This window comes from Phaeodactylum tricornutum, chromosome 16 (assembly GCF_000150955.2).
Source record: "Phaeodactylum tricornutum CCAP 1055/1 chromosome 16, whole genome shotgun sequence".
In the NCBI taxonomy this organism is placed as follows: Eukaryota; Bacillariophyta; class Bacillariophyceae; order Surirellales; family Neidiaceae; genus Phaeodactylum; species Phaeodactylum tricornutum.
Window position 1 is genome coordinate 728,619 of NC_011684.1, and position 24,082 is coordinate 752,700.

General features: G+C 45.9%; 8 protein-coding genes across 8 annotated transcripts; 4 read left to right on the top strand and 4 right to left on the bottom strand.

Moving 5' to 3' along the window:
* Positions 1-2: 2 nt before the first annotated feature.
* PHATRDRAFT_5467 (predicted protein) lies at positions 3-572 on the bottom strand (the record flags this gene model as incomplete). Its single annotated transcript, XM_002182714.1, has 1 exon — positions 3-572. A coding segment is annotated over one exon (570 nt), but the record flags the coding sequence as incomplete, so codon positions are not given.
* A 941-nt stretch (positions 573-1,513) lies between these two features.
* Positions 1,514-2,942, top strand: GapC2b (glyceraldehyde-3-phosphate dehydrogenase). Its single transcript, XM_002182554.1, has 2 exons — positions 1,514-1,849; positions 1,987-2,942. Exons 1-2 carry the CDS (start codon positions 1,603-1,605, stop codon positions 2,742-2,744), a joined length of 1,005 nt encoding a protein of 334 aa, XP_002182590.1. The 5' UTR covers positions 1,514-1,602; the 3' UTR covers positions 2,745-2,942.
* Positions 2,943-4,755: 1,813 nt separating this feature from the next.
* PHATRDRAFT_38702 (predicted protein) lies at positions 4,756-5,802 on the top strand (the record flags this gene model as incomplete). The annotated part of the gene is made up of 1 exon (XM_002182555.1): positions 4,756-5,802. The coding sequence occupies one exon, from the start codon at positions 4,756-4,758 to the stop codon at positions 5,800-5,802; it is 1,047 nt and encodes a 348-aa protein (XP_002182591.1).
* Positions 5,803-5,934: 132 nt separating this feature from the next.
* PHATRDRAFT_48286 (predicted protein) lies at positions 5,935-7,475 on the bottom strand (the record flags this gene model as incomplete). Its single annotated transcript, XM_002182715.1, has 1 exon — positions 5,935-7,475. Exon 1 carries the CDS (start codon positions 7,219-7,221, stop codon positions 5,935-5,937), a length of 1,287 nt encoding a protein of 428 aa, XP_002182751.1. The 5' UTR covers positions 7,222-7,475.
* Positions 7,476-7,826: 351 nt separating this feature from the next.
* On the top strand, positions 7,827-10,421 carry PHATRDRAFT_48287 (predicted protein; the record flags this gene model as incomplete). Its single annotated transcript, XM_002182556.1, has 1 exon — positions 7,827-10,421. Exon 1 carries the CDS (start codon positions 7,902-7,904, stop codon positions 10,419-10,421), a length of 2,520 nt encoding a protein of 839 aa, XP_002182592.1. The 5' UTR covers positions 7,827-7,901.
* Positions 10,422-10,505: 84 nt separating this feature from the next.
* On the bottom strand, positions 10,506-12,025 carry PHATRDRAFT_38705 (predicted protein; the record flags this gene model as incomplete). Its single annotated transcript, XM_002182716.1, has 4 exons — positions 10,506-10,938; positions 11,022-11,616; positions 11,817-11,851; positions 11,892-12,025. The coding sequence occupies 4 exons, from the start codon at positions 12,023-12,025 to the stop codon at positions 10,506-10,508; spliced, it is 1,197 nt and encodes a 398-aa protein (XP_002182752.1).
* Positions 12,026-12,363: 338 nt separating this feature from the next.
* Positions 12,364-14,198, bottom strand: PHATRDRAFT_22332 (predicted protein). Its single transcript, XM_002182717.1, has 2 exons — positions 13,299-14,198; positions 12,364-13,268 (listed from the first exon to the last, which is right to left on the bottom strand). The coding sequence occupies exons 1-2, from the start codon at positions 14,154-14,156 to the stop codon at positions 12,387-12,389; spliced, it is 1,740 nt and encodes a 579-aa protein (XP_002182753.1). The 5' UTR covers positions 14,157-14,198; the 3' UTR covers positions 12,364-12,386.
* A 6,083-nt stretch (positions 14,199-20,281) lies between these two features.
* On the top strand, positions 20,282-22,837 carry PHATRDRAFT_48289 (predicted protein; the record flags this gene model as incomplete). Its single annotated transcript, XM_002182557.1, has 1 exon — positions 20,282-22,837. One exon carries the CDS (start codon positions 20,282-20,284, stop codon positions 22,835-22,837), a length of 2,556 nt encoding a protein of 851 aa, XP_002182593.1.
* Positions 22,838-24,082: the final 1,245 nt, after the last annotated feature.

The window sequence follows — 24,082 nt, forward strand, 5'->3', positions numbered from 1 at the left end:
TCCGATAAGTACGATAGCGCCCAGAGTGTGTCCGTCTGTAGGTCTACGGCGCTTTCGGCACCGACACCATTCTCAACTTCATTGAGAATGTTTACCAATGCACTTATAAAAGGAGCAACAGCACCAAAATCGGGAGATGGTTTAAATCGACATAAATTGGAAATTGCCCAGGTAAAGTTCTGCAGTAGCGAGAGGTTCGCTGGACGAGATATATTTTTCAACATACCGTTGGTCAACATCGGCGTGGCAAGGAGACCATCTCGGTTCTCAATGGAGTCTCCAGCCACATTTCCAATGCACCAAGCAGCTTGCTCACGAAGCTCCGCTGAGTCTGCATGATTGATAATACGGACCAAATGTGGGATGGCACCACTATGGGCCACATCCGATGTCCGACTTGTTGAAGCAATGTTCGTGAGTGCCCATGCCGATTCAAACTGCAAACGTGGAGCGTCAGTTTTGTCCTCCTGCAAGAATCGTACCAAAAAAGAGATAATTCCCGATCGAATTACCTGGACAACAGGTGGGTTTCGTTCCTTTGACAATAGTCGTCGAATTGCTTTGGTGGCGTCTGCTAGAGAATCGTCGTTCACCGACGCAGGATTTGCCTCCCATGCGCGGAAAGTTTGCACAGAGCCAGCTACAGCAATGTCAATTTCTTTTGCAGTGGTTGGCACGGGTTGATGGGCTGCACTATCGATATTGCTGTCAATGGCTGTGCTTTGGTTTGACATCGGTGCTGTGCGACGTTTGGCCATGCGCTCGGCCATTCTGTTTTTTCGAATATGCAAAGTTGTCTCTTCCCGAGATCGACGACCGTCTTCAGCTGACACGGTCTTCTTAAATGACGCATCACGACGAGGAACTAAAGCCGCCCAGGTATACAATTGTGGCATTAGAGACTGAATACAATGCCTCGAATAGCGGAGATACTAAGGGCCGTTATTTCGTACCTGCGGCGACTAGGGTCATGATTGTATCTCTAAGAACAACAAGGGAAATTTCTGATCAAGGTCGACGGGTAAAAGGCGGAACAAGAATAAAAGGATGGTGATACGGAACAGAGCAACGCTACAGAAAAGTGAGGATCGCCAACCATCAAGTTGTGGCGATGCGATACTTTTTGCGATAACGTCTCGCGCTCTATGATTTTCTTTGTTATATTAATTTGTTCAACATGAGCTAATTAACCGAAACCTTATGCCTCAACTGCCGACTCAGCACAAGTACCTAACTTTGCAAGGTTTTGTCGTATACGTCTGTCCATAGAACGTTGACTAATGTAAGAGGAAGATTTTTGTGGACGTTGTGCGCTTGACATCCATTGGTTGATGTGGTTTTGCTGATGTCACGGCATCCTGAGTCCCCTAACGTTTCACTTGGCGCCTCGCAGCTGTTTGCAGTTCGCTCGGTATCTTTTTCTAGGATCTTCCGCAGATTTGAAGTTCGCATCGAAACCATTCCTGTCGTGGAAAAAAGGCCTGGATCGCATCTTGCAGGTGCAACGCTAATTCTTCTCCATTCATAAAAACAGAACTCGTAGAAAACGATTCAAATCTTTTTTCGCCTTTCTAAACATCAGTAATTCTATCAAATTCTACCATGCCAGTCTCTCTCGGAATCAACGGATTTGGACGTATCGGACGTCTCGTGATGCGCGCTGCGCTTGAGCACCCCGACGCGACCGTTGTCGCTGTCAACGATCCCTTCTTGACGCCCGAGTACGCGGCTTACCAGTTTAAGTACGACTCCGTGCACGGGACTTACGCCGAGGATGTCTCGTTTGAAGAAGGATACCTTGTAGTGGGAGACAAGAAGATCCGTTTCTTCTCGGAGCGCAACCCTGAAGGTAAGTCTATCTGATCTTGCATCGTCGTGCATTCAAGTAACTGAGAGAATCTGTTCAAAACGCTTCACTTCATTTGGACATTTGTCCCAATTGAGATTACACGGACTGAATCGCTCTCCTTTTCACCCTTAAATTAGAAATTGGCTGGGGCTCGGTCGGTGCCGAGATTGTCTGTGAATCAACAGGAGTCTTCACTACCATCGATAAGGCACAAGCGCATATCAACGGCGGTGCAGAAAAGGTTGTCATCTCGGCTCCTTCCGCCGACGCTCCTATGTACGTCATGGGGGTCAACCACACGACCTACAGTGGCGCCACCGTTTTCTCCAACGCATCCTGTACCACCAATTGCCTCGCGCCACTCGCCAAGGTTTTACACGAAGAATTCGGTATTGTTGAGGGTCTCATGACTACCATCCATGCTGGTACTGCTACACAACTTGTTGTTGATGGACCAGCAAAAGGAGGCAAGGACTGGCGCGCTGGACGATCTTCCTTGGCAAACTTGATTCCGGCCTCCACGGGAGCAGCCAAGGCCGTCGGCAAGGTCATTCCGGAGCTGAACGGGAAGCTAACCGGTATGGCTGTTCGAGTCCCCACGGCCGATGTTTCTATGGTCGATCTGACCATTCGCACTGAAAAGGCTGTTTCCGCCGCCGAACTCAAGGCGGCCCTCAAGAAGGCGTCAGAAGGACCGATGAAGGGTATTCTCGGATACACCGAAGACGCCGTTGTGTCCCAAGACTTTGTCCACGATCCCCGCAGCTCTATTGTGGACGCCTCTGCTGGAATTGCCTTGAACGACAACTTCCATAAAGTTATCGCCTGGTATGATAACGAATGGGGTTACTCGAACCGTCTTGTTGACTTGGCTATCTACACGTCGGGAAAATAAAGCAAAGATCATGACTTTAGAAAAGCATTGGTAATTGCATACGAGGTCTCTCAATGTTTAGTACACAGGAGGTTTGAGGTCGCATTTTTTACGGCATACTTCTCAGTTATTCTTTCTAGTTCGATTTCTGTACCTAGCTTTGCCACATACAAGTTTTCGCGGAAGTAATTGACGTAGATTGATTTGCTTACATACGCTTTTGTGTCTCCTGGTTTCTTCCAGAAAGAGACTTTCGTGCTTATTGAGTTACTGTAGGTTTTTGACACTGCCCTCCTTTGATTTGGCTTTGCCTGCGCCAGATAGCGTACCATGAGGCAGGTCAATTTGCACATTGTATGTGGATTGGATACTTTACACCTGGAGCCTAAAAGCTCTAATTGATAGTGTTACTATGTTTCCAATGTACCCATGCACTTCTTTGCAGCCATACTTTGTGTTAGTGAATGCAGCAATGGGAGTGTTCTAACAGTGGATTCCAGAGTTTGTGATGAGTCTGAAAGTGGAGTGGTTGCTGTTAAACCTGATGTATGCCAAAGCACAGTTTAAAAGGCTTACAGACTCACAATTGAGATTCATTCAGGACTCATCCCTGTGCAATCTTTCATTGACAGCTGCTTGTGTCTACCTAAACAAAACATTACAGATATGCACGTACACACGCAGTTTCTGTCGAGTCTCTACATCCTTTGTTTCTAGTTGACAACCCTTTTTCTGAGTCAAGAGTAAATAGTCATAACACAAGTAATTGTCAAGTTTACTGAGAGTTCAGTGTTAAACATCGTGCTTCCTTTGAAGGATTGGTAGTAAGAATTGTAAGCTCTGAGTCAAAGTAACTGTTTTTTCCCTTGGCTTTGAGCCGACAATGATTCCTTTCATATGAGAGAATTCTACCTGCTTACGAGTGTATTTGTAGAATACGACGAAAGAGTATAAGTTGGGGGAAAGCCTCGTAGAGGCTCCGATTGTTTTAATTGGTAGGTTTTTAGATTGAGATTGTGAGAGTAAAATATAGATTCCAAAATGAAACCTTTTGTGTTGGAAACAGAACGCACAAATGTAGAAACCAAGTAGCCAATGTACTGGCTATCGAACCATTGACATAGTTTTTGTCGAGACGATTGGATCACCTATGTGATCGCCAAACCATCGAGTTCGAGTGGTGTCACCAGTATCTGTTGACAACTTTCATCTAGGGAAACCGTATGGTAATCAGGAATATTTCGTTCCCAGCATATCAGGTTTGATAAGACGAGTCGTCTTATACGCCTCATGCAACGGAAACCTGAGTTGTGTATGTTGCAAACATTTGGATGCATAACGCAAAAAAATTGTTTTCCTATGAGACGCTTCGTATTTTCCTCCGGCATGCCATACACGGGCAATGAACCCGACGAGGACAGTCGTCTGGCCACTGCGTCTGTCCTACGACAGAGTCAGGAAAAAGGAAATGGCAACGAGGCCAGGATCTAGAGCTAGTGAATCCTAGATAGATGTTCCAACAAATAATGCTAAAGCTAAGCAATTCTATCTACAACGTAGTATCAAATTGTAGCATTGTGTGGCTATAATTTATCACATAGTCAAGCAAAAGCATCGATTCCATTTCTCAATTTTGACGTCCTTCGAGTAGATCAAATTGTTAGTCAAAAAGTTTTGAGCGGTCTTGCCGTCACTCGCAACGACTAAAATGATTTGGGCAACTCGGTTGACCTGACACTAATTGTAATGTTGAGTGTCGGTCTTTTCGAGGGAGAACGTAATCATATTTGCGACAGAAAGGCAGTCGTCTTTTGTCTCCCGGAGTACCCTGATATCCTTCTCTCCTTCCTTCCTTCTGCAAGTTACTTTCGTGTAGACGACACGGAGAAGCATGAGAGTGTTCTGGTCGGCTTGGATCGCTTCTTTTTTAGCCAATCATAAAGTGGACAGAGCAGATTCTGTTGGAATAAGAGAGCGGGAGCGTTTTCCATCGGGGAACAAGAACACTCCACGAAATCAGCGCTGCTATAAAATGACAGCCTTCGCGGGAGGGTTCGGAAACGACACGTCAAAACGCGCAGCCAAGCAAAACAAAAATTCCAGACGTCCGAAACGAGGATTGAGTGACTTGGCTCCTCCAGTTGCAAGTACCGAATCCATGTCAGTCCAGCTCGATAAATGGGGGCTTCCTCCGCCAACCGCGGAAGACATTTTCCCTGCTTTGCCTCCCGGAACTGAGCTGATACCTGCTAGGAAATCGAGCACAGAACACACTTTGACCGAAATCCGGAAGGCTCTGAAAGATCACTTCCCTCTGACGCTCGATCGTTTTGATGACAACGGGGTAGAAACGAGCACACTCGACGGCCGCGAACCCATGCGATTGCGAATGTTGCATCAGTCACCTCCAGTGATTGCTATTGATCACTTCTTAACCCCCGATGAATGCCTAAACGTTGAGCACGCTGCGATGCCGCCTTCTTCAACGCCAAAACACACAGAAGGGGAATACCACAACGAGGCCGTTCGGGTAAATTCGGCCACTTTTTCGCCTTTGGCTCAGTCTAAACGCACTTCTACGTCCTGGTTTTGCTATTATTCTCAAGTACCAACGTTGCTGGCGAAAGCACATCATGTGTTGGGCATCTTGTTCCCACAAATGGAAGAACCGCAAATTGTTCGGTACAAAACGGGCGAGGAGTTCTCGTGGCACTACGACGAAGTTCCAACTCCACAGCTTGGGAACGGCGGACAGCGACTGGCTACGCTTCTGGTATATCTTAACACAGTTGAAAGAGGCGGTGGTACAGTTTTTAGAGACTTACGGACCCCGGACGGATCTCTTTTGACGATGCAACCAGTACAAGGGTCGGCTCTTATGTTCTTTCCCGCCTATGCCGACGGCCGACCCGACGATCGAACCTTACATAAGGGCGAAATGGCCGCGGATGAGAAAAGAATAGTGCAAATGTGGATCCATGAGCGACCTTACACGGCTGCCGTACCGATGGGGAACTCTCAGGAAGCTGCTATAGAAGCAATTGTACGAGCCAGTCGAGATCTGTGCTACACTCCTTAACGGATAGTGTTGTATAGTAGACGTAATGTGGAGAGTATGGCTGCCTCTACTATAGTTCCTCCCGTGTTGTATCATCTTAAGCGGAATTACGCATACAACTCCTTTTTTCATGTCTATTCATCGCTGTACTCTTTAAAAGAGCTTCAAGTCGTCATCGTTGAGACTTTTTCGTGGTTTGTTCTTAAGAAGATTCTCATATTTGCCTCCTGTGTACACGGCACCCAGTTGCGTGAGAGAATTGTAAGAAATGGACAAGTCTTTGATGTAGCTCAGGTTGGATCCAGCATATTTGTTCAACCAAGTCGAGCTTGTAGGAGAATCCTTATCCATCACTAGCATGGCGATCCAACCGTACTCTTCAAACGCGTCCGGTCCTTGCTTTTTGGATTTTTCGGCAATGTCCTTTAAATACTTATTGAAAGTCTTTTCATTGATCTGGTCTTTGGCGAGGCGATCACCAAAACGGGATTCTCGGGATCCAAAACTATCGGCAATGTACCAACCATCATCAGGATCCTCGTATTCTGGATCAGATTCGAGTTCAGCCTGAGCAATATCGTCGTCGGTTAAGGGCTTGAATTCAGACAAGCGTCCCATTTTGCCCGGTTCACGGAAGCGGGGACGAGCCGACTGTTTCCAGTCTTCCACCGTTCGAGTCTTTTCGACGTATTCTAGCGTTAGCAAACCACTCAGAAGAGCGGTCATTTCCCGGTCTGTTAATCCAGCATTACGAAAAGCGTTTTGTACGTCAGCAAAATCGCGTTTGCCCGAAAACAAGTCAATGGGAACATCGCTGACGGGTGCCTTTATCGGAGCGTCGGCCCGCCCGAGTTGCACCGCTAATACGGGCCCCCCGATCGATTCAATCGACTGTGAGCCTCCGATGGCAATGGCGTCAGCAATCGTAATGGCGACTTTCTTACGCAAGTTCTTTTCCGCTTCGATTAGTGTGAGGCAGGCCTGCTGCAAGTTCTTGGTGTAGGCGTCGTCAGCCTTGGTGGAGAGGACGACCTTGAGAATACTACCGTCGGGTCCGTATTTCTGCGTCTTGGAGTCAAAAGAGAGTCCGTCGAGTAGGGCGAGTTGATAGAAGCTCGGAGCAAGCTGCGGATTTTTCAAAATGGCCCGTCGGACGCTTTCCCGCACGGAATCTACTGCGCCTACTCTAAGTTCTTGATCTCCGTACATGGCTGGATCGAAAAAGACTTGGGCGTTGGCAGGCGTGACGGCGATGTTGGCGTTCCACAGCGTTGCCGCTGTAGTTCCTACCAAGGCGTTCCCGAATCCCCGGCGATCCATTGCCAGTCGAGAGTTTCTAGCGGATGTAAAAGACGACAATGGATGCGGAGACTGGAACGCCAAAGTACTCGTCAACGACAACAGCACGGCTAGCGGAGCCGCTTTCAAAGATAGTTTCATGGTGCTTCCTTAGATTGAGACTACCAGTTTTGCTGAGACTGACTGAGAAACCGTTGGTGACGGGCACTTGCTGGAGAATAGCTTTTTTCGTTCGAGGAGCGCGCGAAGGATTTGCTAATGGAACGGCAGACAATTGATCTTTTGGATGAGCCCTTTCTCTGTCTATTGTTGTGTGTGAATCGTCGTGTGTGACAGATGACAATGAGTGTGCGAAATGTAGTATGGTTGATGGTTGATGGTCCCCTCTACGAGCAATCGCGATACGTACTAGTTGTTGGTGTCAGCACCGATCATGGATCGCCAACGCAGACACGACATGTGTGATTCCGTTTAGCTCTGGAGAGTACAGGTTACTGATCGTATTTCGATTCGCTTGGAGGATGGAATGACGTCATAGGGAGACTGACTGGAATGATCCTTTGTTTGTTCGAAATTTAACATTATTTAAATATTAAATATAAAACTCGATACATAGGCCACTGTATTTGGACAAGTCTCACATCAGCAAATCACAGTCACTTTCGAGATATGGATGACCGAAACTCAAACCGCTTGGCGATCGATGTTGGATTTGCAACACACAGAAAGTGGAAAATGGCTTCTGTTGCATCGAAGCAAGCAAGCGCACCGTTGCAATTCTTTTCGATTTGACAGACTGACCAAGCCTATCATTCTCTACCATGCCGGCATTTTCGAGCAAGTTCGGTTCGGCAGCGCGTCCTTTGCCCGTGCGCCGACGAACTATGGGCTCCGGTAGTCGACGCAAATGGACTTCTGCGTCACCAACCTGCTGGATCGGCATGACAATGTTTTGCTTGGTGGTTACCTATGTGGCTGTTGTTGTTGTTGTGACACGCAATCACATCGTAGGAGAAGATAAATCCTACCATGAAGACAGTCCTTTGGCTGCACACGCGCCGGAAGCCCCATTGAAGTCGTCCCGGAAAAACCGACTCGACTCTGTCCAAGACACGGGGAGGAAAGAGCAGCAAATCGAAACGCGAGCAGAAAAGACCAAAAGGAATCCCTTTCGGCGACAACACCTAGAAAATCCCTTCGGACACGGCGTAGCACCGGACGTCTTGCTTCCAAAAGACGAAGGAGACGGGACTGACGCCGAACCAAACCATCTCGCCGCAAAGATAGACCCGCCTCCGGAGACACATCCTTCACCAGACTTTATTTTGAAAGCATTTCTAGAGCCCTCGAGTCTGGACGAGTGGACTCGCAAGCCGTTGCCTATCCGATCGCAAGCAAAGCAACATAATTTGCGAGAAATATCGTATCCGCGATTGAATTCTTGTTCGAAATTGATACAACAATGGCCGGTTGATGACACTCCCGCAGACATTGATCCCTTTCTACCTTGGATCCACGACGTTTTTCCGACTCATGATGGAGCATATGTACAGTTTGTGGCACAAAACAAACGTCGCTGCAAGACGGGTCACAAGGAAAAAGATATTATGGCTCACATGCAGCCACAAGTTGCACTCTTTCAGCACGTTCCCATCAAGCGCCTCTCCAAGGATGATGGTACCGCTTCCGAAACACGATACCGTTTGTCGAGCCACGAAGAGGCCGACCCCGATGGCGTCGTCACACGTTTCATTTGTCGATTCAAACCAAGTATGGAAGAAACACTCTCCGAATTCAATTTCGACTACGATTGGACGGCTCTGAGGAAACGGTACAAGAACACCTTTTCCGAAGACGACGGCGGCATCAAATCAATTCACACATCACAACTCCTTTTTCGCTGTCCTATTCCAAAGGCATTACAAAACGACATTCGTCTGGGTCGATCGGTCGATCCGAAAACCGACTGGACCAAGTACTTTGTGGATCTGATTCCTATACGTACACCTCCTCGGTATGGACCGCCCAAGCAGTTCTTGCAGCCCCAGTACAAAGACTTTTTGGACAATAATGTTACGGCACGATTCGATCCAGAACACGAGTGGGGATCACAGCACATTCTGCCCGCCATCAAGGATTCTGGGCGCTGGGAAAACATTCCAATTTGCCAACCGTCTCTTATGACATACGAAAACCAAAAGGCCGACGAAGACTTATCTGCCTTGATCCTATCCACAACACACGCTATTGAGCCTGTCAAAAAGCACCGTTTAGTTTCCTGTATTTGGGCTTCTGCGGGATATACAACGCGTGGAAACCGATTTGCCATAAATGATGGGCAGCGACGATTGTTGGAATGGATTTCCTACAACAAAGTGATCGGATTCGACCACTTTTATCTGTATGACAACTCGGGGGCTTTCAGCAATGATACTTCACTGAAAAGTGTGGCAGATCTTTTTCCAGACGACGTCACCTACATCCCTTGGCCGTCACAAATATGTAACAATAATCCCAACAACGTTGACAGCGTCGGCGAACGCTCTTCCCAGTACGCAGCGGAGTCTTCTTGCCGGCTGCGGTTTGGTCCCCACGTCGACTGGATTGGCCAGTTTGATATCGATGAATATCTGATTCCCATGGGAAAGCATTCCGACGTCTTATCTTTGTTGAAAGAGTTGGAAGCCGAAGATACGCGCATTGTTTCTTTCGGCTCTTGGCGCGCGTGGCCTCGACGCGCGTTTATTGACGAGATTGTGGAAATAAATGACCCAGAGATATGCTGGCACAACGAACCTTGCTTTCACTTACAGATTCCTCTGAAACATACTATGCTTCAAGCCTATAATTGCGATCGACAACCGCCCGGTCAAAAGAAAGAAGTGATGCCCGCTGAGAAGCAGTTGTACCGTCCTGACTATGTCCTGCAGCATTTTATACACTACTCAGCCGTCACGACTTTGTCAGAAAAAAATGAGAGCGAATATGTAAAAGAGGGGATGGTATGGAAGCCTCGTGGTTTTCCCGATCCTCGGCAGCGCTTCGGGGACGAACTATCCGAAGCACTTATGATCCATACCAAGGCAGTTGCAATTCAAGATACATCCGGTTGGCAACGCATGTGTCATGTCGACAACTTGAAGCTTCCGAGAAGAAAGCAAGGACTTTGTCGTCTTGGACTACCTTGGCCGAAAGATCCTGCAATGGCGGCACAGAATGGAACGAAAGAAGGCTGGGCCTTTAATTGCTACGTGAACGAAAAGGTCGAAGCACAGCTGATACCGAAGCTCGAGGAATCCATGAGACAGAGAGCTCCGCACTTCTTTGATCTAAGACAATAACAGCGTCAATATGGTCTGTTATTAACACTGATATTGAATGTATCTAAGACAACGGAAGGCTGTACGAACGATTCCCCCGCTTACTTAAGCGTCTATATTTTTCATCTTTCCAGTAGTTGGATCTCGGATGAAAGTTCCGGATGGGCTTGATCGCGAAGACCATGGTTTGACTACACTAGCCGCCTCGGATGCAGGTATGGGTTCCGGTTTAGGCGATGCGGCGGGCATGTCTTCGTTCCACATACTGTACATATTTCCTACCAAGTCCTCTTCCTCCGCAGCACTGTCTGCGGCGTCAACATCATCAACAGCCTCCATGCTGTCATCAGAATCATTGGCGTAGTCGTAGCCACTCTTCAAAAAATCCAAGACGCATTGCTCAGCTTCCGACTCGCTCTGGTCCTCATTGCCACACAGATCTACAATGGCTTGCTCGTGATCCTCGACGACGGTTGTTCCCCTCGCAAGCTTTAGAGATAGGGACTCATTTTCCGGTCGAGATGCGACTAGTCCTTTACTGAAAAGAACAAGGAAACGAGAGAGTCTTTGAGCGTACGGATCGTATTTTTTCCACCGTCCTTGACGCAATCGCACACTTACATCGTCTCGATCCCGAGACCGGAGACATCCATTATTTGATCACCAGTGACCGCCGTGACCCCTATTAGGACGTCTCCCACTGCGATTCCAGCTTTAGCGGCATTCCCATCCGGAACGACTTTGCTGACGAATACGTGTCGTCCTACGCCGAGGCTTTCTTCTACCGTGCAACCAAGGGGTCTGTGGGGTGATATTTGCAATTCGAAGAATTCTGCGTCGACAAAGTAGGACTCCGCGGACTTTGTCACAATCGTCACACTCGTGTCATCGTCGGAAAGAGCTTTCGCCAATTTGAGCGTCATTGCGCGGTGAGACGAGAGGTGACTGTGGGATCCCTTCTTTTGTGCGAACCGACGACGACTCGTGCACTGAGAAAGCGGAGACGCTTGCATACCGAAACCAACACATCCCAGTGCATTCGCTGTCAGCACCAGCAAAAGAGACAGGATTGCCCAAAACACAAAGGACAACATCCGCGACGCAACATGCATATTCCCCGTACGGACGGTCGGCGACGAGTTTGTACAGTTTGAGAGTCCTTCCGGTGAGTATGGCGCAATGTTACTAGAACGGATAGCAGATGGCGGCGGAACTTCTAAAGAAATGCCAAAAGTGAAAGCCAGATCCAAAACGAAGAGAAAGTGAGCAAAGAACTACGTTGCCTACGTCACGCTCTTCCTGGAAACGCATGAAGGCCAGACACCTGACCTATCTACGTATTTGGATTGGTCTTTACATGTCGTCACTATATCCAGCTTAAACCATCTGACACATGATCCCCTTCGACAAGCCTACGTTGTCCACGCTGCACATCCGAGAAAACCCCACATCTACAATTACATTAATTTACAGTCAATTCGCACTTTCTACCGCTGGCCGTAGCGACTCCATTGCAATGAATACAGGAATTGAATGTCCGTAATATGGGAGGTCATGCCGCCTGGCGTAAAAGGGTCGCCAATGGAGAACTTGCCAAAGGATCGGGAGGAGCGGCCCTTAGACATCGTCCTCGATTTGGTCGAAAGGGTAAAGACATCGACCTGAATCGCAAGGGAAATATAAAAGGTGGAAATCCGGAAAGGAAAAAGCGGAAAGCTGACGGAAATGCCACGCGGCCGAGATCGCAACAGATATTTATAGCGGACACCGAGCATGCCTCGCAGACAGTTCGAAACGGAATCGTTAAAACGCTGTTGCTTTGTCTTTCAGCATTGCTTGTTTTTCTTTGGTACCTCTGGCCTCAAAATGCAACACATACGGAACAAACATAAGGCTAATGTTGTCATGGAAACTCAGTTTTACAATACAGTAGTAATGGTAGAAGATACCGATACGCATTCGTAGAGTTTGTAGAGAAGAAGTTTTTTAAGGGTATTCTTCTACTGCTGTGGTCGACTTATGAGCGGACACAATCCCTTGTTCTCGGGCCAGATTAGCGAACCAGCCATTCTCTTTGCACAGCAATTCCTCGGGATGACCCGTTTCCACAATCCTCCCTTTTTCCATAACCACTACTCGATTCACATTCAATGAGCGAACCACACCTAGTCGGTGTGTCACCATCACCATACTCTTTGAGCGCTCCATCGCTCGCAGCAAGGCTTCAACCACCGCCCTTTCAGATTGGGAATCTAAGGCGGCTGTCGGTTCGTCCAACAAAAGTACTTCGGGATGCCGAATCAAGGCACGTGCGATAGCAACCCGTTGACGCTGACCGCCGGAAAGGGAACGTCCACCATCTCCCACCCTTGTATCAAGTGAAAGGTTTAAATCATTCCCCGGCTGCACTGGGAGACCAGCAAGCTCCAACGATTTGGATGTCCTCTCCCGATAAGCATCACTGTAGCATTGCTCACCAGTCTTCGGATCAACGGCGTCCTTTTCAATACCGTACAAGATATTCTCCATTAGACTCATAGGAAACAAACTCGGCTCTTGTGAAACGATGGAGACCTTGGAGGCAATATCCTTCCTTGACATTTCCGTCAGAAGAGTTCTTTCCAGTTGAATCGATCCAAAAGTTGGATCGTAGAACCTGAGTATAGCGCGGAGCATGGAAGACTTTCCACTACCACTTCGACCAACGATTGCAACTCGGTCGCCTTCGTCGATTTTTAGGTCGATACAGTCCAGCGCGGGTAAGTCCATTGCACTGTACTTTAGTGTCATGTTGTGAATGTTGATAATTGGCGTCAATTCTGAGCCATTTAAATGTTTTACAGAATGATCGACGGAGGGCAACGCCAGCTTCATTGGCGGATCTCGTACAGAAGGTACTCTTCGAATCAAATCAAATACAGAGGTACTCGCCCCGATCGCGCCTTGAATTTTTGCCCATTGATCACCGACTTCATTGGATGACTCGAGCACAAAATTGGTGTAGAACATAAAGGTCGTCAATTGAGCAGCGGGTAAGCCTCCTGTTCGACCAATACTCCAACAAGCAAAAAGTAGGAGTACTTGCAAAATTCCTTGCAAAGTGTCTGAGACAAATTTGTGCGTTCCGTATCCCCATGCTTGCGTTTCTTCAAGATCTAACGCTTTGCTCTGCGCCGTCTCGTACTTATTTGACTCAACGGCCACTCCGTCAAAGGCACGAATCGTTTCCGACATGGAGAACGAAGTCTCCGCCACGGCAGTCGCGTCCGCAAAGGTGTCCTGAACACGCTGCGCCAACACACGATTGAAAGCACCATAGATAGTCGAGAGCCAGGCAACGAGACCAATTCCAGCAAAAGTCCAAAGAGACAACTTTGGAGAAATTCTGATGAGGTACGCACTCCCAAAGATAAATTGTGCCAACTGACGACAGACGACGTTGACATGATAAGATATCACCATTCCAATCTTGTTTACATCGCTATTCAGACGGCTGAGTAAATATCCGGTCTCATTGGAGTCAAAGAAAGCAGCTTCCTGCAATAGAAGACTACGATGTAGCTTGACCCGAATATTGTAGTTCGCTCGACTTCCCGCGATCCAAAATAAGCTTCCTCGACAACCAGTGAACAACGCACCCAGTGTACTCGAAACGACAAGCCCGGTCAAAGCTTGGAATACCTTTGCCCTTGTGCCGTCTAATGTTGCAACAAGCTGGATGCATATGGCGTAGTAATGCGGGATAACACTTGTCATGAGCGCTCCCAGTATGAGAAAGAAAAATGACGGAGCCACAATTGAAGCGGTATAGTCTGCTAGAGTTGCCAAGTTTCGGCGTTGCTCGTTCAAGTTCGACAGGGTCTTGAGCCATCCTGATGATCCATTCTTAGATTTAGTTTTACCCAATCGTTGACGGCATTTTCGTATTCGTTTTCGCCGTCGATTTTCTTTAAAAAGCTTCAAGACGTAGTGAGCAAAAAAGGTGACACTTGCAGTCAATGGTTTCGTCGAAGGACAGATCTCGTTTGGATCGTAGTATCCTAATCCAAACGAATTTCTCGGCCCAGCTTCTTCTACTAAAGGATGAGAGTGGAGCCTTACAGTGCCGCTTGATCCACGATCAATTGTCAATGGCGGAGAGGAATTTTTTTTCAAAGGACGTGTAGTCAACTTTCCAATGTAAGCCATGTCCCCGGACGGCGACAGCGCCAAAACCAAAAACCAAGGAATAGCATATCGGAGATGAAAGTTGATTGTGAATAAGATACGATGGTTTTTCTGTAGCATTTTAGAGTCGATCGTGTTCGTTGTCGAGATAAAGCGAAAGAGCAACTTCGGAATTCGGTGGCCCGCTATTCGAGTAATAATTGCTAGCCCCTTTAGCTCTGCAGCTCCTCAGATACCCTCCAAATATATTTTCTTTCACCCGGTACTTCAAAGTAACGAAACGGCCCTGGGACTCGTAGATAGAAATGAAAGAACTGATTCAGCTTCCAGTCACCATCGATTGCATGCTCCGCATATAATTTTATTGGAAGGGGCGTGTGGGATTTTTCGGAGGAAACCACGACCATTGAAAAAGCGAGCTCCCATCTCAGATACAATCCACCGGCTGTGACTGACACAATCATCGACATGAATACGACTCACCTTTGTTGGTCTCACCTAAGGGGAGGGGGTATCCCAGAGTAGTAACTATGTACCTCGCTGTATAAAATTTATCCAAAAACTCTTCCTAAGTAATTCCTCTGGGATAGCAGGGTTTCCCTCTGGGATGTCTAAGTAATCACTCTGGGATAGCAGGGTTTTGCTCTGAGATATCAGGGTTTCCCTCTGGGATATCAAATAAGGTTAAAGCCACTACTCTGGGATACCTAACTTGCTGACGTCCGGCATACAGCCTTCACAGTCAGTTGTTCTTCCCCGAATTGTTTGTGTTGTGTATTTCCTCTGGGATATCATATCCTTCCTCTGGGATATCATGTATTCCTTCTGGGATATCAAATAGGGTTCGAGCTACTCCTCTGGGATACCTAACCTGCCAACATCCGGCATACAGCTTTCACATTCACAGTCAGCTGTTCTTCCCCGAATTGTTTGTGTTGTGTATTTCCTCTGGGATATCATATCCTTCCTCTGGGATATCATGTATTCCTTCTGGGATATCAAATAGGGTTCGAGCTACTCCTCTGGGATACCTAACCTGCCAACATCCGGCATACAGCTTTCACATTCACAGTCAGCTGTTCTTCCCCGAATTGTTTGTGTTGTGTATTTCCTCTGGGATATCATATCCTTCCTCTGGGATATCATGTATTCCTTCTGGGATATCAAATAGGGTTCGAGCTACTCCTCTGGGATACCTAACTTGCTGACATCCGGCACACAGCTTTCACATTCACAGTCAGCTGTTCTTCCGCGAATTGTTTGTGTCGTGTATTCCCTCTGGGATATCATATCCTTCCTCTGGGATATCACGTCTTCCCTCTGGGATATCAAATAGGGTTCGAGCTACTCCTCTGGGATACCTAACCTGCCAACGTCCGGCATACAGCTTTCTGTTGTTCCTTGCGAATTGCGTTTGCGTCAGCACTTTGTGTGGCTTTGTCGGCCATATAACGGATTCTTCTATACTCACGCAATGTATTGTTGATACAATGAGGGAGTAAGATGAATAAAGGGGAAAGCCTCGTAAGGCCCCGATTGTATTGTATTTAATCGGTAACTCAATCGGTTTGACCTCGACTGAATTTAGAATTGTGAGTAGAGACAAATATGGATGTAATCTTTTCGAGTGCAAACAAATCCCTTGGAGCTCCCTTAGGAGTCTCAGTAGAATCAGTACTACTCTCCACGGATAGTCACATTACTGGGATAGTAATGTTCTGGTCAATCGTATTCAAGGAGACCGTAGCCTCTGTACTGTCTTCTATGCGTTGATCCCGCAGAATCCAGATGACTGCAAATGAATGCAAATGAATGCATATGAATGCAAATGAATGCAGATGAATGCAGATGAACATGAGACCCTTTGATCGTGTGCAGACTTATCTGCTTCGATTCAATCCCAGTTTGTAGACGTGGAGAAGGTATTTTCTTTACCTCTCAAGGGATGACCATAATAGAGAAAATCGCTTATGTAAAAATGATTTCTTGGTCGGCAAGACATGTCGTCTTGCGTGTCACAACTGCTGCATCCTTAGATGCACACACGTGTCACTTCGCACTGCCTTCGCAAATGACATTTCGGTAATGACCCGAAAAACATTGCCTCTATCCGCAGCGTCGTACAGACGACGACTGGGACAGTAATAAGGCTGGCAAACATGGCCAATATTCAGAGCTAGGCACTATGCTAGTTGAATGTTCCAACAACAATAGCTATGACAATTGCTCACCTTAGTGGCAAATTGCAGTATTGCGTGGCTATACTTTATCACTCCCTAAGGGGAGGGAGAACCCAGAGTAGTACTTTCCTACAATGATGTATAAAATCTATCTAAAAACTCCTCATAAGTTAACCCTCTGAGTTCACAGTGCGACATATAAATATTCCCTCTGAGTTCACAGTGCGACATATAAGTATTCCCTCCCAGTTCACTGTCCGATGTTGTAAGTAATTCCTCTGGGTTCAGTGTCCAACAACATAAGTAAACCCTCTTGGTTAACCCGGAGAACAGTACTTCTTTTCTAAAGCAATAAAATCTTTTTCAAATCCTTACTAATGTAAAGTGACGCTGTGAAAACACCCTACCAAAACACCTGCCTAAGGGGAGGGAGAACCCAGAGTAGTACTTTCCTACAATGATGTATAAAATCTATCTAAAAACTCATCATAAGTTAACCCTCTGAGTTCACAGTGCGACATATAAATATTCCCTCTGAGTTCACAGTGCGACATATAAGTATTCCCTCCCAGTTCACTGTCCGATGTTGTAAGTAATTCCTCTGGGTTCAGTGTCCAACAACATAAGTAAACCCTCTTGGTAAACCCGGAGAACAATACTTCTTTTCTAAAGCAATAAAATCTTTTTCAAATCCTTACTAATGTAAAGTGACGCTGTGAAAACACCCTACCGAAACACCCGCCTAATCAAAATTTCTGGCTGGCAGTGACGGTGTATGATGCAACATCCAAAACCTCACGGTCCGTCCAACATTTGAAATTTCTAATTTTCACAGTCATGCAACCAAAACAACTTCAACATTCAAATGATAGGCACACCCATTAGGAAGAGGTCTAGCAAGCAACTCCAACAAGCTGCCACGGACAAGGCATTAATGTAGTCGGTGCAGCAATTGTCCGCTTTGGAGGATTTCTGGCCTTTGCAAATGGCAAAGTGGGAAAACGGTACCGGAGTGGAAGATCCCAGGCGCAATATCTTCGACGCGATTTCAAGGAGCAGGGGGAAGCGGCACAGAGGGAACAGGAGTTCCGCAAAACAAAGTTTGCGACAGGGTTTAAATGATGTCGAACAAAATCGGAATAAGGCTGGGATAAAGCTCAACGCGAGCAGTGTGCGCCAACCGACAAGTTTACAAATACACTACGAACGCTACCACGCTACAAAATGGAGACACTGCTTGCACTTCAGGAACTAAATCAACTAGTCTTTTTAAAGTTAGCATACTGTTACGCATTTTTTTGAGTGTTTGTAGTATCTATAGCTGTTCTACACACATGTTGGTTGTATTTTGATATCTGTTGTATCCTGTACTATTTTTATTGTGGATTCTATTTGGTTTACTTGTCCCCCACACGGCCTGCATCTGCAACTCTCTTGGTCACTCCCATTATGGCTAGGGAAATGGAAAGCGTTGTTTGCCACGGATAGCAGCCAAGCAAGGTTTCCTCCGGTCACAGATAGAGTGACCCAATACAACTGATATTTTGCCAACACCAGCTTTGGTCAATGAAACACTGGCAAGCCCCTTGCAACCGGAAATGATAACTACCAATACTTCCCGCAATTTTCATTCAATTCCAACTTTGGTTCCCTCCGTCACGATCGCAGCAAGGCATTTTCGATGGTAAAAAAATATTGCGGCCTTTGTCGGCCCCAAATGACATGCTTTTGTTGTGCCAAATGACAGCACAGTGGGTACCTGCAGCCAAATAAGGGTTCTGTTTGATACGGGTTGACGGATCCGGTTTGACCGTTGCCATCGTCACCCATTGCTGTCGTTGTTGTTGCTGTTCTTGTTGTCACTGTAGACAGCACCAACAGAACCAATACCAACCAACGCCAATACAAGCACAGGGAGCTGCTTCACAGCCCAAAGAAGTGGACTACGGCTCCCGCAGTTAGTGTTTCTCTTTCGGCTGTACCATCATGTTTTGTTCTGGCCAGTACAACTGCGGTGCGTACAGCTTCTCCAGCAGTTTCCATGAAAAAATCTTCCGGGCCAAACGGCTCGTTCGCGTCGTGAATTTTTCTGAAGTTCTGACTGTCGACTCCGATTTCCCTATGAGTGTCGGCAGCATACCAGTTTACAGTGAGGTGCGGTTGAGGACCTAACAGGTAGAATCAGTACATATTTGAACGTGATTTTGAAACCCGCCGGCTCATTACTGCACCAAGCTATTTTTCTTGTTGGTGGACCAGGGAAATACCCGTGACATGGAATAAGTGATAAACTTAGTAGGTGATTTAGCCATCCCCTAACGAAACAATGAATTTTTCCAGATGTGACAAGATCAAATTGACGGATTGATGTAACATCTTTTCACAGTCCTTATTTGCGTTGTTAATTGTAAACTTTTCTAAAGTTGTCTGCCAACTCCAAGTGTATACGTGGTTTCCAATTTCCTTTGGACTGTCAGGAGCATATGCATCAACTCCAGTTGTAATTTTATTGCCTTGAGCATATAAATACAGAATTGTAAGTAATTTCACTTTGGTAACCTAATTACAGTTAATTAGTATATATATAAGAAACTGGAAGAAATGCGAAAAATCACTTGTTAAAAATCTCTCCCAGGAATGGAAAATTTTTCACAGAATTTCTGTCAGATTTTTCTCAGATTCCATTCACCACCAACACCGAAGTAACAACACAAGTTTTTGGAAGCCCCCAGTCAACAATTTTCATAGTCCTCCTCCCATAAGCAACTTTTGTTTTTAGGAAAAAGCACAAGTTCCACAATGAGTGACTCACAGTCAAACAAATCATACTCTACCAAACAAACAACTGGCAGTATGCACCTGTATATTAATAATCCATATGCAGCCAAGGGGAAAAAAAGAAAAGAATTTGACAGAGAGAGTCAAAATCAGACCCTACCCTTGTTGAAACCAGTAGAAAAAATTACCCAGCCAAGAAATAGAAGTGTATGTACTAAGGTTGGTGTTCCAACACTAGTCACTATAGCAGCAGCAACAGATCCATTGCTTCGTACCCCAGGAAGTTCTTTGGCAACAACCAAAGAGTTCACTGACATAATAAATGATGACTCAGATGACCACATTTTTCAATGTACACCCTTTGGTCTATACTGTCTAAAATGTAAGGCAAAAGTCTCTGCAGAACAAAGCACCAGCTTTCACAGGCATGTCAAAAAGTACCATGCTGGGTATATGTGTCAAAGTTACAACAAACTGAAGCTGGAAGTAGAGAGACTCAAAAATCTGCCACCAAATGAATTCTACTGTGAAGGTACCCAAAAAGTGCTGGATACCTGTGGTATATGTGGAGAGGTTTTTTCAAGACCAGATAATGTCCAACGTCACATTGCAAATTCAATCCAGAAGGGAGGTGCATGTGCTCAGGCTGACATGGTAAAGAAATTGTGTGTAAAAACCATTTGCAATAGGGTGGTTGAGTATTTACCCAAAGACAAGGTAGTCCAACCGTCAGCAAAGCTTTTCTCTTACAATGACATGACCTTGATCATCAAGCCATTTATCAGAGAAGATGAGAATGCTGAGAGATATGTTCCTATCTTCTCCCAGATCATCAAAAGTACTGGCAAGCAATTTGAAAGCAATATCATGGAACACATTCTTCAATACCGTGAGCTGGAGGCAACTGAACTTCAATTGATCAAGTTGGTTAAGATTGCAGAAGATTGGCTGACTCAATATGCAAGGATTGAAGTTGCTGAAGTGCCTGCTAACCTCAGAGCCAGCTTGATGCTTTATGAGGGAGTGGAGGTCAATCAAGTTGCCCAGAACACAACTTTTTCTATGAGAGAAAATGTCAGCGTGTTGAGCAAGGAACTGAAAAAGCTCCTGTGCTTCCTCTGGAGACATGATTGTGTTGGAACTGGTATCATTGTCAAGACAAGACAAGAGCTCTCTGATCTTCTGGAGCTCAGTGAGTCTTCTACTCAGATCATTGAAGGTGGTCTGATAGGCAAGCTTCTGGTTGATATCTTACTGGAAAATCCTGCCAGCACAAGTCAATGTCCATTGGGCTGTGTCTATGCTGCAGCTAGATGCTTCTTCATTTCCAAGGACCAGCTTGTGTTGAGATCAGCTGATGCATCTGCTTCCCAAGTTGCCACCATAATGCACTTGTTCAGACTGGCCTACTGTTCTGTTGTGGGGACTGTGAGCCATCCTCTTGGTTACATAGAAGGAGCAAAAGTTCTGGTGAAAACTATTATGGAGAGGCCCACCATGAACACCCTTGGACCCATGATCAGGCATCTCAGAGAGATCCAGATGCAGAAACCCAAGATTGTTGACAGGTATTTCTCTAGAAATGGAGAGATTGTGGTGCAAGGGCTCATCTTCAAGCCAGAAATTTGGAAGACTCTCATTCCAAGGGTTGTTAGTGCTGCCAGACTTGTTCTCAGTCAGATCTTTGATGGAAAGGATTGGGAAGTCTTTTTGACCACAACTCTGCCTTTGCTCAATGTTGGAATATCAGGTGGAGCTGATGAGGGAGTTCAGTTTCAAGTTCAACAAGCTGGTGGAGATGTGTTCAGTGAATCTTTGAAGCTGTCTCCTCAGCTCAATGAAATGGATCAAGACCATCTGTCATCCATTGTGGAGTTCTGTTTGCATGGTCTGGGTCTTGGCAGTATGAGGTATTCAGAAACTTTAGGCCTACAAGATTTTCAAGTTCTCTGGGGGGATGGTGCTTTGTACTTCTATGCCAAATCTACAAAGAAGTGGAAGGCCCAGTCAAAACTCAGTACTGAGCTTACCCAGCACAAGCTTCCAAAGTCAATTTCAAGGATTGTACTGCTCTTCAGACTTGTCATTTCATTGAGAGGAGGGGATTTGTCAAGCTTTGTACCAGTAAGAAGTGACAGGAAGTACCTCATGAAAGACTTTGTGCAGTCTCTATTTTGTCTTCCCAGAGCACCTGATGATCTTCAAGTCAGGCATTTCTTTGCAAGTCTGTCCAACTATTTGTTCCCTATGCAAGATGATGGGAAGGCCACCACTTCTGACATGGTTGCCATGCAGAGTCATCATGCTCCTTCTACTCATGCCAGTACCTACTTTACTCATAGAAAGGCTCATCTTGAGGACTACTATGATGCCTACCACTTTCATCTTGGAGACAAGGATACTCAGTGGACCTTTGATATTCCCCTGGATGTTCTGCCTGAGAATACCATTGTTGCTGCTCTCAAAATCTTGTATGGTGGAGAAGCAAATTGGCTGTCTGAGACTCAGAGGAGTATGGTTCTGACATGGTCCACTTTGTCCAAGAATGTGATAGCCAATCTACCTTGTGGAGGAGGGAAGTCTGCTGTGTGGGAGGTGACAGCCTATGCCAGACATAGAGTTGGTTTGACAAGGAAGTGTGCTGTTGTGGTGGTTCCCTACAAGTTTCTAGCCTACAATCACTACCATTCTGCCAAGTCCAAATTTGAACTATTAGATGGTGTCAGTGTTGATATGTTGGAGAGTTCTGCTGTTTGTTCCAATCAAGTTCCAACCATTCTAAAGTCAGATGTTCTTCCACACATTCTATTCCTCACAGTTGATGCACTGGCTAAATTGTTGGAATTCCATCTTCCCATAGTGCAAAGTATGCAATCAAGATTGGCTGGTTTTGTCATTGATGAGTGTCACTGTCCATATACAGAAACATTCAGACCAGTATTTGACTGTTTGCAGGACCTTACAATGTTTGGTGTTCCCATTTGTGCTCTGAGTGGTACACTTCCATCTACCTTTCCTTCTTCTCTGATGAAGTACTATGGAGTATCTGCCTTTGAGACTGTGGCAGATAGTGATTGCATTGGTGATGGCTTCTCCCTGTCAATCAAGCAGTGTCATGATGAAGTTGCTGCAGTGACTAGGAAGGTGGTGCAGGAGAGGAATCAGAATTCAAGAAGTGCAATTCATATCATTGCAGCATCTGCCAGAGTTGCAGAGCTTCTTTTCCAGCAGCTGTGTTCCAAGAGTTTTCAGTGTCTGCTTGTGACTTCCCTAAGGGGAGGGAGAACCCAGAGTAGTACTTTCCTACAATAATGTATAAAATCTATCCAAAAACTCCTCATAAGTTAACCCTCTGAGTTCACAGTGCGACATATAAATATTCCCTCCGAGTTCACAGTGCGACGTATAAGTATTCCCTCCCAGTTCACTGTCCGATGTTGTAAGTAATTCCTCTGGGTTCAGTGTCCAACAACATAAGTAACCCTTCTCGGCTAACCCGGAGGGGGAAGTTCTTTGTCTAATACAATAAAATCTTTTTTACTGTCAAACCCTTTCTGAAGTAACGTTATTAACAGTAAAATAGGAAAACCCTACGACAAGCATATGGGGGTTCAATATCCCTTAATCGTGGGGACAAGTTTATAAGTTTTGTTTTAGAAAAACCCTACGACAAGCATATCGGGGTTCATTATCCCTTTATCTTGGGTTTATGCTTAATAAGTCTTTGTTTTACGTCTTTTTATCGTATCTACAATCCTTTGGTCCCACAGACACGTTTTAGCCCGTTATCGTTGCAGTTTTCTAAACAATCTGGAAACTCCATTGGCAAATAGGCCTGATATTTAAATTTCAGAAATCACCAACATCATCAGACAAAACCAAATCCCCCTTCTACCACCAAGGCTGGGAACATCAATGAACCATCTAGTCTTCAAATTATATGGCATATGGGGGGACGCCCGGTGCTTGGAGCTCAAACCCTTGCCCGATCCACAGATTTGGGTACGGGTTAGTCCAACGTTGTCGATTGTTACGATATACACCAATGTACACCGTATGGACAGAAGCACTGTTAGGAACAGAGCCTGGTAAACAAGAGAGGGCGTTATTACGAACGACCGGCGATACACCTAAGGGACTTAGGAACTGTAAAACTCTACTTGTTGGCGACGCTCCCCTCGGGTTAGGCAGTGGATACGAGGACCTATGCGTAAACTAGCAATGCGGATCAAAGAACTTATAAAACAATGATTGAAGAATTAGTGCTATAAACTAATTCTTGTTGCTCCTCCGATTTGCCAAGATACAACAAAACCTGAGGAACAAACTCAAACGTACACAAATATCTTTCTTCCGTCATAGTATCCTTATACCATGACGCGCGCTCACATATACTTATAGTGGAACCGGAAATACCTTTCATAACATGCATGCCGCGGGAAATGGAGCGCATCCATTTACATCCTAAGGGCAGGAAGATCCCAGAGAAGTAGGGGTATACCTAGCTGAATACAATTTATCCAAAAACTATTTCTAAGTAATTGCTCCGGGATCTTC